The sequence below is a fragment of the Sturnira hondurensis genome, unplaced genomic scaffold (genome assembly GCF_014824575.4).
Source record: "Sturnira hondurensis isolate 20B ecotype Veracruz unplaced genomic scaffold, ASM1482457v3 Scaffold0001020, whole genome shotgun sequence".
In the NCBI taxonomy this organism is placed as follows: Eukaryota; Metazoa; Chordata; class Mammalia; order Chiroptera; family Phyllostomidae; genus Sturnira; species Sturnira hondurensis.
Genome location: NW_028073651.1, coordinates 158,768 through 170,839, shown reverse-complemented (window position 1 = coordinate 170,839; position 12,072 = coordinate 158,768). Strand labels below are relative to the sequence as shown.

General features: G+C 61.8%; 1 protein-coding gene across 1 annotated transcript; it reads right to left on the bottom strand.

The window, feature by feature from the left end:
- Positions 1-531: 531 nt before the first annotated feature.
- Positions 532-10,120, bottom strand: BCL3 (BCL3 transcription coactivator). The gene is made up of 9 exons (XM_037058174.1): positions 9,628-10,120; positions 7,531-7,684; positions 3,225-3,333; positions 2,833-3,037; positions 2,637-2,725; positions 2,359-2,436; positions 1,705-1,872; positions 1,281-1,398; positions 532-1,140 (listed from the first exon to the last, which is right to left on the bottom strand). The coding sequence occupies exons 1-9, from the start codon at positions 9,881-9,883 to the stop codon at positions 953-955; spliced, it is 1,365 nt and encodes a 454-aa protein (XP_036914069.1). The 5' UTR covers positions 9,884-10,120; the 3' UTR covers positions 532-952.
- Between the last annotated feature and the right edge of the window lie 1,952 nt (positions 10,121-12,072).

Sequence of the window (12,072 nt, the reverse complement as noted above, 5' to 3'; positions counted from 1 at the left end):
TCCGTTTGCGCTGTTTTCAGCCACTGAATGTGCGGGGCTCTGTTGCAGTGGTAACAGGAAGTTATCCTGACAGGAACGCAATCCTGATTGGTTCACACTCAGGATGTGTCCTGAGGCCAGATGCAGACACTGTGTATCAGGGAGGCCTGGAGCCACTGAGTCACATCCAGTGAGACAGTCACACAGAAACAACCACTGGATGACCACAGGTCCCACAAATGCCCACGCACAGAGAGCCCGCAACAACCAGAGGCACACAACAGTCAGCTGTAGCACTCCTCAGAGACACACACACACACACACATGCCCAGGGTCACTGTGGAATCTGACAGGGCCCCCTGGAACAGTGTCACATATTATGTCACCCCTAGAAACAATGGCACAATGACAGGACATCCAAACACAGCGGAAGCCCCACGGTCACCTACACACGTCATCGCCAGTCTGAGACTCACGGGACTGGCTGGATACAGCCCAAACACACTTCCTCCAGACCGCCTCACGAAAGAGGTCCAGCCAAGCCAGGGATATGGTACAAAAATAGTTTATTACAAAAGGAATCTAACAAAAATGCCTAATAATTTACATCGTTGTAAGTGCCTGACGACAGCCCGTCTCTCCCTCGTCATGGGCGGAGGGCAGAGGGGAGCGGCTGTTCCCCAGTTCCACTAGGTCTGGAAGGGGGAGAGGGAGATACATGTTGGGGTGGAACTCCAGACAGGAGACGGGTGCCTGAGAATAATGAAGGAAGGAGTCCGGGGCGGGCGACCAGATGGGGAGTATCTGCGTTCAGAAGAGGGGGTAAATATATGTGCCTCTGTGCAAATCCTGGTTCCAAACAAGGGGTGTGTAGGGGGGGGCAGAGTGAGATCTTCACAGTTTCCAGGAGGGGTGACTCCACGGGGCTGGGAGGTCCCTCCTCATGAGTCCGAGATCTGCCCCCCCATCCCTCTCAGCTGCCTCCTGGAGCTGAGGATGGGGGCACCGGCCGGCCAGGAGCTTGGAGGACCCCAGCAAAGGGCAGGAAGGCAGGTGGTGATGAGGAAGGAAGGAAGAAATTGGGGGGAGCCATGGGAAATCCAGTGGGGTCCTTGGGGGGAGACTGGGAGGGTGAGGAGGATGGCGATGCGGAGAGAAGACCTGTGGAAAGGAGAGAGAGAGAGCAGGGTGAGGGCAGTGAGAGGCTGGATCCAGAGAGAAGGGGGCGTGCGCCCCAACTCCTGGGTGGTTCTGACGGAGGAGGGAGCTGAGGGGCTGGCAATTGGGAGCAGGTTTCTCACCATTGGAGCTGAGACGGCTGCTGCTTTCAGGGGAGGTGGTGGCGCTTCGGTCTGGGGAGGGTTCTGGCTGTGACACGGGCGCAGGCCGCGTGGCCTTCCCCCTCAGGATGTCGATGACCTGTAGGGACATGGGGGGATCACCACCAGGCCACTCCCTCCTCCATCTGGGCTCTCTTCTGGGGCCTGTCAGCGAGCGCCACCTCTCTCTCAGTACGGGAAGGTGGACTCGTCGCTTGCTTTCTTTGTGCCTCAGTTTCACCACCCTGCTGGACCTCATACCCACGCACTCACCCGCTCCCCTCCACACACTGGCACAGACGCACACGCACGTGGTGGCTCCCTTGCGCGCACATACACCTAGGGACTCACGCTCCGGAACAGCCTTCCCCCCCAGCTGCCCACCCCCACCGGCACGCGCACTCACCCGGCGGCTGCGCGCCACCATGAGCGGTGTGTCGTTGTGACAGTTCTTGAGGCCGCTGTCCGCGCCGCTGCGGACCAGCGTGCGCACCAGCGGGAGAAGCCCGCGGCCCGACGCCGAGTGCAGCGCCGAGCTGCCAGAGTACATCTGAGCGTTCACGTTGGCGCCGTGCTGCGGGTTGGAGGGGCGCGTCAGGACCACCGCGGCCGGCTGGGACCCGGGCCGGGGGGTGGGGGTGATGGGGGCGGGGCCTAGGGAGGGGCGGGGCGATAGAGGAGGGTGGAACCCAGGACCCAAGGCGGGCTGCGCGGAATCAGCCCGAGCTGGTCTCCAGGTCCAGCCGAAGTAGGGGCGGAGTGAGAGAAGGGAAGGGTTCAGGGTTCAGGGTCCAGTGTGGGCAGAAGGACAGCGCGGGGACGGGGCCAAAGCCGGAAGGCAGGGTCAGCAAGGCTCTGGACAGGGCCTGGACTGTTTGGGGGGCGAAGGGGAGACAGGAGAGGGCCCAGGATAATAAGTTCTCAGCCTAGAGGGGAAAGTCTTAGGGTTGCCTTAGTGAGGCCTAGAAGGAAGGGTGAGAGCTGGAAGGGCGTGGGGGATGGTGAGTTGATGCCGGAGGAAAGGGGGGGGGCGAGAGGCCAAGGGCGGGGCCGTGCCCACCTGGAGCAGCAACTGCACCATGCTCAGGCTGTTGTTTTCCACGGCGTGGATGAGTGGGGAGCGGCCGCTCTTAATGTCCTGCGGCAGAGGGGGAAGGTCTTTGAGTCTCTCCAAGCTATGACCAAACAGCTGACCGTCTGCATCCGGACGCTGGGCCCAGTCGTGTTGGAGACCTCGCTCCGCACCGGCCTGGCCGCCGCTCTCCCACGCCGGCCCCGCCCCCTGGGGCCCCGCCCCGCCCCCCTCGGCCCCTCAGGGGCCCTCGCGCTCCCGCTCACCACTGCATCGATGTCCGCGCCGCGCTCCAGCAGGAGCAGCACTGCTTCGTGGCATTCGGTGTTGACCGCCACGTGCAGGGCAGTGAGCCCTGAAGGAGAAGGAGACTCAGTCAACTACGAGCTTGGGACTTTGCAGCCCGAGAAGGACGCCAGGTTCTGCCAGGCAACCCCACTCTGCGCCCCAGTCGGTACTCACCGTCATAATTGCGGGCCTCCAGGTCCACCGTGCCCGGGGCCGCGCTGTCCAGCAGGGCCCGCAGGCAGGTCGGGCTGCGGTGCTCACACGCCAGGTGGGCTGCCGTCTGGCCATGGCGGTCCAGCGCCATGGGGCTGGCACCAGCCGTCACCAGTAGGCGGACCACAGACGGCAAAGTGGTGATCACAGCCAGGTGTAGCGGTGTCTGGAGAACAGAGACGGTGAGGGACCCGTGTCCTGCCCTTCAGTCCAGCCCTGCGTCCCTCCGAATTTCCCAGTCCTGACCCCCAGCTCCAGTCTTTCTCAGGAACCAGGAATCTGGAGCACCTCCTCCCTCAGATTCAGGAGCCCTTCTTCTCTAGAAGTCTGAGTCCCCAGGCCCCCAGCCTCACCTGCCGAAGGTTGTTGTAGATGTCCAGCTCCCGGCCCCCGTGCTGGAAGAGGCTGACGAGCCGATGCACGGCGGGCAGATTCCCCTGCACCACCGCGATGTGGAGTGGCCTGGGGGTGAGGGTCACAGACATCAGGGGCTGGTCAGCTCTCACCCCCACACTCGTAACAGTGCAACCTCAATATGTGTCGGACACTTGGGAAGTACCCCCAGATCCCAGTCACTTCTCCCACCCCCGGTCCCTCCATCCTGCCTCAGCCACCATCATCTTCCTCCTGGAGCATCTCCTGCACTCAATGGCTTCCCTGCTTCCACCGAGGCCCTGTGGTGTGTCTCCGGGCAGAGCAGCCAGAGGGACTCTGTTAGGCCCCAAGTCGGGCCATGCCCCCCTTTTCTGCTCAGAGCCAGGTCCTCACATAACCCAAAGGCCCTGTGTGACCTTGCCTCGTCCCTCTCCAATCCTTTTGACCTTATCTTTGTCTGCTCCACTCTGACCACTGGCCTCCTTGCCATTACTCCAACACAACAAGCATGCTTGCCTCCCAGGGCCTTTGCACTGGCTGTTCCCTCTGCCTGGAGCACTTTTCCCCCAGATACCTGCGGGGCCTCTGCTATAACAATATGGCAGCAGCATGTTCCTCCTCCCTTGCACCCGGCTCCATTTTCCTCCACATCATCGCCTAACATCACACAATTGACTTGCTTCCTCTCTGAAACACCCCCCCCCCCACTAGAAGGCCAACTCCACCAGGGCAGAGCGTTTTGTCTGCTTGGGTCACCGCTCAGTGCCAAGGTCATGCGTGGTACCAAGCAGGCGCTCTTTCAACACAGGCTGCCTGCCGGATCAATGAATCCACCTCGGTGATCCCTGGCCATTCCTGACGCCGGTGACCATGTCCTCCCCCCCCATCCCCACCCTTTTGGGGCCACGGTTTTCTCATCTGTGACACCATATGCCACTGAGGCCTTCATCAGTCATGACTCTCAGTCACATGCAGCTGCAAGAGTGTGGGAAGTTTTGCCCACAAGGAAGGCGGGACGAACTGGGATGTGGTCCCTGTTCTGGAGTCTGGGCTGTGCCACCCAGATCCCTCCTTGTCCCTCAGCTTCTGGGAAGGTTGTCAGTTCTCAGCAGTCTCTGGGAATGACCCTCTGGGAGTGACCCTCTGCTGAAAAGCACGATTTGCCCAGGTCATGAGGGGAGCAGCCGCCATCCAGTGGCTTAGTGACTGGCACAGAAGGCCCAGCCTTCTGGCTCAACTGCAAAGACCACCCCAGCTGCAACATGCCCTGTGGGAAGAAGGCTGAGGCCCCGTGAGACTACACGGCCGGCCGCTTGACTTCTCCCTCTGCCCAGCGCACACTTCCTGCCAGCTTCCCAGGGCCCCCACCTGGAACGGCCAGTTTCAGGGGGAGGGCAATCTGGGAGGACTGTGCGTGGGCCGAAGCCTATTTGCTTAGGGCCTGAGGACGTTAGCACTGAGGGCCCAAGGTTGAGTGCAAGTACACAGCCCGTGACAACCTTTCCTCCAAGTCCATTTACTAGATCAACTGCTTTCTCACCCATCACTGCATGCTTAGGGGTCCAGGGCCTGGCGACTGGGGAATGGGCATCCTAGACCCACCATTTAACAAGCTCCCTAGGTGCTGGGCTTGGAGAAACTCTGCAGCCCGGAGGGCTTTGCGGGGAGGGGCTGCTAAGGACTTCGGGGTTGCAGACTGGGCTGTCAATCAATCCTCCCTAGTTGTATGCCTAGGGCAAAGTCACGTGGCCCTTCTGAGCCACGGTTTTCCCTTCCGTGAAGTATAGTCCCTCTCCCAGGAGGATCCGATGCAGGGGAAAAGCTGAACCTGGATCCTGATGCTTCAAAGTCCAATTTAAAATAAAACACGTTGGGCGAGGGGCCGGACCTGGACCCCTGAAGAGGGGTCCCTTCCCTCTCTCATCTCTCAGGACGCCGCCTGGGTCCCTGCACGGACGAGCGGGGTTAAGTGAGGGCAGAGGGAGCGAATGATTTCAGAGAAACCGTCCAGGCCTGAGTTCCCATAAACGCGCGGGCCGCAGGGGGTGGGGCGGGGCCGGAGGAAGTGGGGACGGGAGGGGCGGCCCTGCCCTCGGACTTCCAGTAACAGGTCTGCGGGGCGGGGCTCCGCTTCCTGCTCCCGGGGGAGGGAAGCCTGTCCCGCCGGGGATCTACCCCGGCCACCCCCGGCACCCCGACTTCCATCCTCCAAGGGGGTGGAGGAAGGGGAGCGCAACTCAAAGAGACCTCACTTTTCTGGGGAGAACCCCCCAGGCTTTCAGCCTGGGGGCCCCCTGGCATTCCTGGGGTGCAGGAGAACGCTTCGGGGTTCAGACCCCGAGTGGCTCCTTGTCCCTCATATCCCAGCACCCACCTCCAGCGTCTCTTGGGCCCCCACCTCGTGGCTGACACGACTTTCCAGTCACCCCCACTTGTGGGTCCCCAAGCTGCCCTGCGCCCCTGTTCCTCACCCCTCGGAGATCAAGGGGTGCGGTGCCCCCCCTCTCGGGACTCAGCACTCATCTCCCCCCCCCCTCTTGGAGGCTCAGGTTTCCGGCCTGCCCGTGCCCAGCCTCCTGGGGGCCCAGACACCCCGAGATTCTTGCTCCCTTCAGTCCCTAGAAGTCCAGCCTCCCAAGCAGGCTTCGCAGCTTTGGGGGCCCAGACCCAGCGCGCCCTCCTCCCCGCCCCCAGGCTCCGCCAGCTGCCCGTTCCCGTAAAGCCTCGGCCCCAGCGGAAGGGGTTAAGGTTAGAGGGAGAGCCGGGAGGGGGGGCTGCGAGTGAGTGACGGGTGCTGACGTGGGGGCGGCAGAGCAGCTGGGCTGCGGTTAAGTTCTGCGGGAAGGGATTTCCCCGGACGAGCAGCTGAGGCAGAAGTGTTTGCTTTGGGGGAAAGGAGGGGGGGGAGAGGCGGGAGATGGAGAGAGCGGGGGAGGGCGGGTGGGGCGCGGGGTAGGTTCTCCTGCACCCTGCTTTCACAGGTTACAAACAACTTGCCCCTGGGGGCAGACACACAGGGAGCGTTTCACCGAGGACCCCAGAGGTGGGGGGGGGGGAGGAAACTAGCTTCGACCAACCAACCCTGTCTCTACCTCGGACACTTTCTCCTGCGTGGGTGCACACCGTGGCCCACCACCAGCGGGGGAGCTCTGTTCCAACTACCTCCACCCCCGTGGGCTGAGCACCTACTGTGCGCCGGGCCTCGTTCCACGCACTTCATCGCTGCCCCGAGCCCTTGCTGTGACAGACGCTTTTCCGAGCGGCGGATTTCCCGATGGGGAAACTGAGGCTCAGGGGTGTGAAGTCACCTTTCCCACCAGCAGTGAAGCAGGAGTGCAGTCGTTCCCCGCGCCTGCTCCCCGCACCCGCTCCCCGCACCCAACCCCTTCCCTGTGGAGATAGGCCAGTTCAGTCCCTCCCTCCCTGCGGTGCCCCATCCCCAAACCAGTTCCCCCAGACAGACGCACTTCAGAGAAATCATCTCATTTCCACCTCAGAGACCCCTGCTCACTTCGGGTTCCCGGTTGTAGTTTTTTCTTCATGGAGGGAAACTGAGGCAGAGAGGGGCGAGAGAGTGGCCAGCGGAGGTTCAAACTGAGGCAGGTGGAATTAGAAGCCTGTTGGCCAAGTACGCTGAGTGGTTACTATGTGCTACAGCGGGCTAAACCCTCCCAGGGGGGGTTTCTCAAGAATACGTTCCTTCTTCAGACTGCAGGTGATAAAACCATGGGATTTGTGGAAACAGTTTAAGGGATCGTCAAATCAATGTAGTGGGTTATGACCACGAAACAATGAAATCCTCTAGCATAGAAAACAGGAGATTCCACGTGGGAGGGTGAGTATATTGGTGTGATTTTTATTGCAGGTTTACATGTGGGTTTGTGCTGGGTTTACTATAAGAGAATAACCATTATACCATTAATTAATAGCTATTGAGCACTCACGATTTACCAGGCTCAGTACTAGGAGCTTAACATGCCTAATTCATAGAACAAATCAATGAAATGTCTCATTTTTTGGAGCGTGATAAAAAAAAAAAAAAAGGAAGCCCCTTGCTCCCAGAACAGGACTAGAAAGTCCATGCTCTCCGGGTGCCCATTTTTCAGAAGGGGAAACTGAGGCTCAGAGAGGGAATGGGCTTTGCTCAAAGACACACAGCCAGTGGTGGAGCTGACTAGAAAGGCCAGCTGGGCGCCCCTGTGCCGTGGTGGGTGAGGTGGGTGGAGGCCTGGCCCGCCCTCCCCATTCGCACGCACCCTCCACTCGTGGGGGACTATCACTCACGTGTCTCCGTCCTCATCCGCGCGGGTGGCCATGGCGATATCGGCTGACAGCGGGTGCTCCATGGAGTACACCATGGGGTAGAGGGGCGGAGGCAGGCTCAGCAGAGGAAAAGGAGAGGCCATGGTCGGGGTAGGGTACAAGGGCAGTAGAGGTCCTGGGCAGAGGAAGGACACGCGTGAGGCCGAGCCCACAGGCCCTCAACTCCGTCCCCACTCCGTCCCCGCTCCGTCCCCGCGTCATTCCTACAGTGTCAGCTGCTCTTTGGCCCAGGACAAACTGCTTTCCCACGTCCTGCTTCTGGGCTCCCACAGCTCCTGCCCCCCCCAACAGGTCTGTGTCCCCCCAGGCCTGGTCACTCTCATTTTCACTCATCTTTTCAAGTTTCGGACCCCTTTCTCCTGCTAGGCAAAGCGTCCCTGAAGGACTGAACTCCCTCGTCAGCCAGCAGAGGGACCTCGGGTCTGTTTGTTGAGTGAATGTGTGACTTAGGTGAAGTCGGATAAAGTACAGGGTGCTGGATTGTTAGAGAGCTTAGGAAGAGGGTGTAGGTCAGCAGGTGAGAGGGGGTGGTGCTGTCACCTGTTCCCATCACCTGTTCAAAGTGGGGGTCCCTGACAGCAGAAAATCTGTGTCTACCTAGCACACAGATGGGGAAGGCTGAGGCCTGGGTTCTCTCACCCGGGGAACGGGAAAGGGCAGGCTGTGGCAGGGCCGCTGCCCACACAGCTTCAGGCTGGACCCCGATGAGGTGGAAGGTGCCGAAACTGGGAAAGGTCTGGAGGCCCTAGACAGGGCTCTGTCCCTTCGGGGGCTACTTGGGGATGGTGAGCTGGGCACAGGGGTGGCAAGGGATGGCCCTTCCTTGACATCAGGGACAGAGACAGATAGGAAGGGTGTTTGGCTTTATCTGCCGCCTCCTGATTCTTGAGGGCCCCCATTCCTTACTGCTGACAAGTTTCCTGGTCCTAGTATCTCCAACACCAGGCCTTGGTGGCCCCGAGGACTTCTGCCTGAAGACCCCGGAATCTTTTATCCTGGCCCTAGCTTCTTCTTCTTCTTTTTTTTTTTAAGATTTTATTTTTAGACAGGGGAAGACAGAAAGGGACAGAGAAAATCAATGTGTGGTTGCCTCTTGTGCATCAACCGAAGCATGTGCCCTGAGTGGGAATCGAACCAACGACCTTTTGGTTCACAGGCTGCGGCGCTCCATCCATGGAGCCACACCAACCGGGGCCTGGCCCTAACTTCTTGAGTCCCAGATTTCCCCAGCCCTGTCCCCTATTATTAGAATCCTCAGTCCCCAAGCCCTCTAACTAACACCACCACCTGGTCTTGTGACCCCGGATGAAATCCTGACCCCTGTTAAACACACACAGCTGAGTGCCCAGAAGCCTGGACTCCTCCACGTCTGGCTCATGAGGACCCCGGGATCTGGGTCTGTTTCCTTGCATCCCTGTGGTGTTAGACACGGAGGCGCTCAGATCTCCGATTTTGTTCTCCTAATTCCCAGAGGCTCCTGATGTCTTGGTTCCTGAGATTTTGACATCCGGGATCCCTAATATCCTCAGGACCCAGCCTCTATCCCTTTGACTCCCGTCGACCCCACAAATCTGGATGCCAAGTACCTCAGTTTCTTGGACTGAGCACCGATGTCTCATAAGCCTAGAGACCTGGCTTCCGTAAAAAGAGTTTGTCGTTCTGTGTTCCTGAGACTTCAGGCTCTGCCTCCTTGATTCTGACACCTCAAATCTGTACTGATAGGCACTGTCCCCTGGGTCCCCATATGTGTGGCATTCAGGCTCTAGGTTCTGCCCCTCAGGGGCCCCTGACACCCAGCTTCCTAGGACCCCCAGATCTCTGTCCCAAGTTGCTGCTCCCTGATGTTCCCATATCTGTACCCCTGGGAACTCAGGGCCTGCCCCCCCACCTTCCCAGGAGTCCCCTGTGTGTGCTTTGGGATTTTGGCTTCTGTCCTTCTGTCCCCTCTGCTCCCCCAGCTCCCTACAATTGTCTCCGAGCTCTGCACCCAGGCTCTGGTGACCCTGTGCCCTGTCTGGCCCCCAATCCGACCTTGACCAGAGAGAGAGAGACACTCACCCTGGTAGTAGAGGGCCTCTGGCCGGGCCAGGCCGTGGGGGGGCGCGGGGACCGCCGGCGTGTTGGAACCGCCGAGCAGGGGATCCGGGGTGACAAAGGGGCCCGCAGTGCCGCGGGGGACCGCAGGTTCCGGGGAGGGCGCGCGCAGCGGGCGCTTGCGGAGCGGCAGCGGGACGCCGGGGAGTCTGGCGGCCTTGGGCGGGATGCGCAGGTCCACGGGCCCCTCGTCCATGGCCCCCGCGGGGCATCGGGGCATGGGGCCGCCTGGGACGGCGGCCGAGAGGGCGGCCGGAGCGCAGCTCGGCTCGGCAGCACCGAGGGAGGTTGAGCCAGGCGCCGGGACTTCCCCTCTGCCGCTGGCTGAACTGAAGGGACTTTTGTCGGTCGGGGCGGTGCCGGCCGCCCGCCTCCACGCCCCCGGCCCCCCCGGGGCCACCCATCCGCTCCAGGGGTTTCCTGGACCCAAGGCCGCTCCCGTAGCCCCGAGGACCAGCCCGCCGTGCGCCCCGCCCGAGCCGCGCCCCGCGCCCCGCGCCCGCCCCCCTGGGCTGCGCGATGCCCGGGGTGACTGCGCCCGGGCTGGGAGTGCGGTGGGGGTGGGAAGGAGGCGGGGTCGGGGGGTCCCCACCCCGGCGACTGCGGGCCTCTCTCAGCCGGCGTCTCTGTGTCTTCGTCTTTCTGGTTGTTTGTCTGTCTCTGCCTCCCTCGGTCCCTGCAACTCGGCCTTCCTCGAGGCGCTGCCGTCTGTGGAGGCGCCTCCGAGTTTCTCGCTTTCTATCTAATGTCTGTCCCCGTCCCCGTCTGTGCCCACCCTCTCTTTTCATCTGTCACCATCATTTCGGCCGTGCAGGGCTGTCTGCTTCTCGTCTCTCCCCAAGGGAAACAATTCCCTGACCCTCTGGGGTCGCTAGGGTGCGGGTTCGAGTCCCGACTCCCACTTCCTCGCTGGGTGACCTTGACCGCGCACTTCCCCTCCCCGAGCCGTTTCCTCCTTTGTGGGAGCGAAAAGGCGCACCCGGGGCCCGGGCCGTCCTGGCAGGCGCCAGGCACTGTCCCTCCGCTCTCTCCCCCGCGCCTGCCCGGTGTGCCCACCCCCCCAGGCCGCGGGTCTGAACTTCTCGGGGGGTGGGTACAATGCGGGGCGCGGGGGGGTTGCAGAGAAACGCTGAATAGGCCTCTCCCCGCGGGGCCCCTGCGCCCAGCCCGTGCCCTCGCCGGGCGCCGGGGATCCTGACAATGCACAGAGAAAAAGTCGTGGCGGCGACAGAGGCCCAGGGACCAAGGAAAAGAGACCCAGAGAGAGAGCGTGAGACGCAGACCAGCCTCGCAGCGACCAAAGTCCGGGGCACCGGGGTGGGGGTGGGGAATCTGGCTTCCCCTTCCCGGCCCCCCCAGCCCCCTCCCGGCCCGGGCGGGGTTGGTGGGCGAGGAACAGGCCGAGCGGGTTGGGGGACGTGACTCAGAAGCGGAATGGGGCTGGGGGAGGGGCGGAGACAGGCCCCGCCCCGCCGCCCTTCTCCCCACCCCGGGGCGGGGCCCCGGCGGAGCGGGGCTTTCCCGGATTTCCCTGGGGGCGGGGCCGCCGCCGGGGTTGAGTCCGGGTCACTGAGCTGCAGGAGGCGGACGTTTTAGGGACTTAGAGGGACCGGGAGGATGGGGGCTGCACCCCAGTGGGCGCGCAGCTGCTCTCCGTGCGTCTGCCCGCCTGTCTGCAGCTCTGTCCCTGCAGCCCTGGTTGTCTGCGGCCTGCCCTCTCTCTTTTTGTCTCCTGGTATCTCGTGTCTCTGTGTCTCAGGCAGCGTCTCTCGGGGACCCCGAAATTGGGTGTGGGGTCCCAGTGCCCGGGAAATGACTTTGCCCCCAAGGATCGTTGACCCGGAATGTGAGGAGCAGCTGTGGACGGAGAGAGGCCTGACCTTCTCCCCCTTCTCTTTCTGTCTCTTTCTGGATCTCTCCCTCTCAACCCCCTGTAATGGGGGAACATCTCCGGGCAAGACCCGAGTTCAAATCTCACCTCCACCCCTTGCTTCCTTGGGACCTCAGACAAGTCCTCTTGAGACTCAGTTTGTTCTTCTGGCAACTGGGGCCGATGCCGACCCCTGCCTCTCAGTGTTGTGGGGGCCACAACAGGAGGAGAGCTTGGAAGTCCCTGTCCACCTAGCCTTCAACTCTGGGGACTTTCAAACACTGGAGGGGGGTGGGATGTAGAGTATGACCCCCAGGACACAAAAGGGAAGCCGAGCCTCAGAGGGGCAGGGCTCATCGAGGTAGTGACCCTAGGAGGCAGGATCAGAAGGACACCCAAGGTCCTCCCACTCCCCACTCGCTGCCATCTTGTGGCAGATGGAGCCCCAGCTCTGGCCCAGGCAGGACTGGGGAGGGGACAGCTGCGTTTGGCCCGGAGGAGGGCTTGGAAGGGCTGAGGGAGAGGGCGCTCACTGGTGG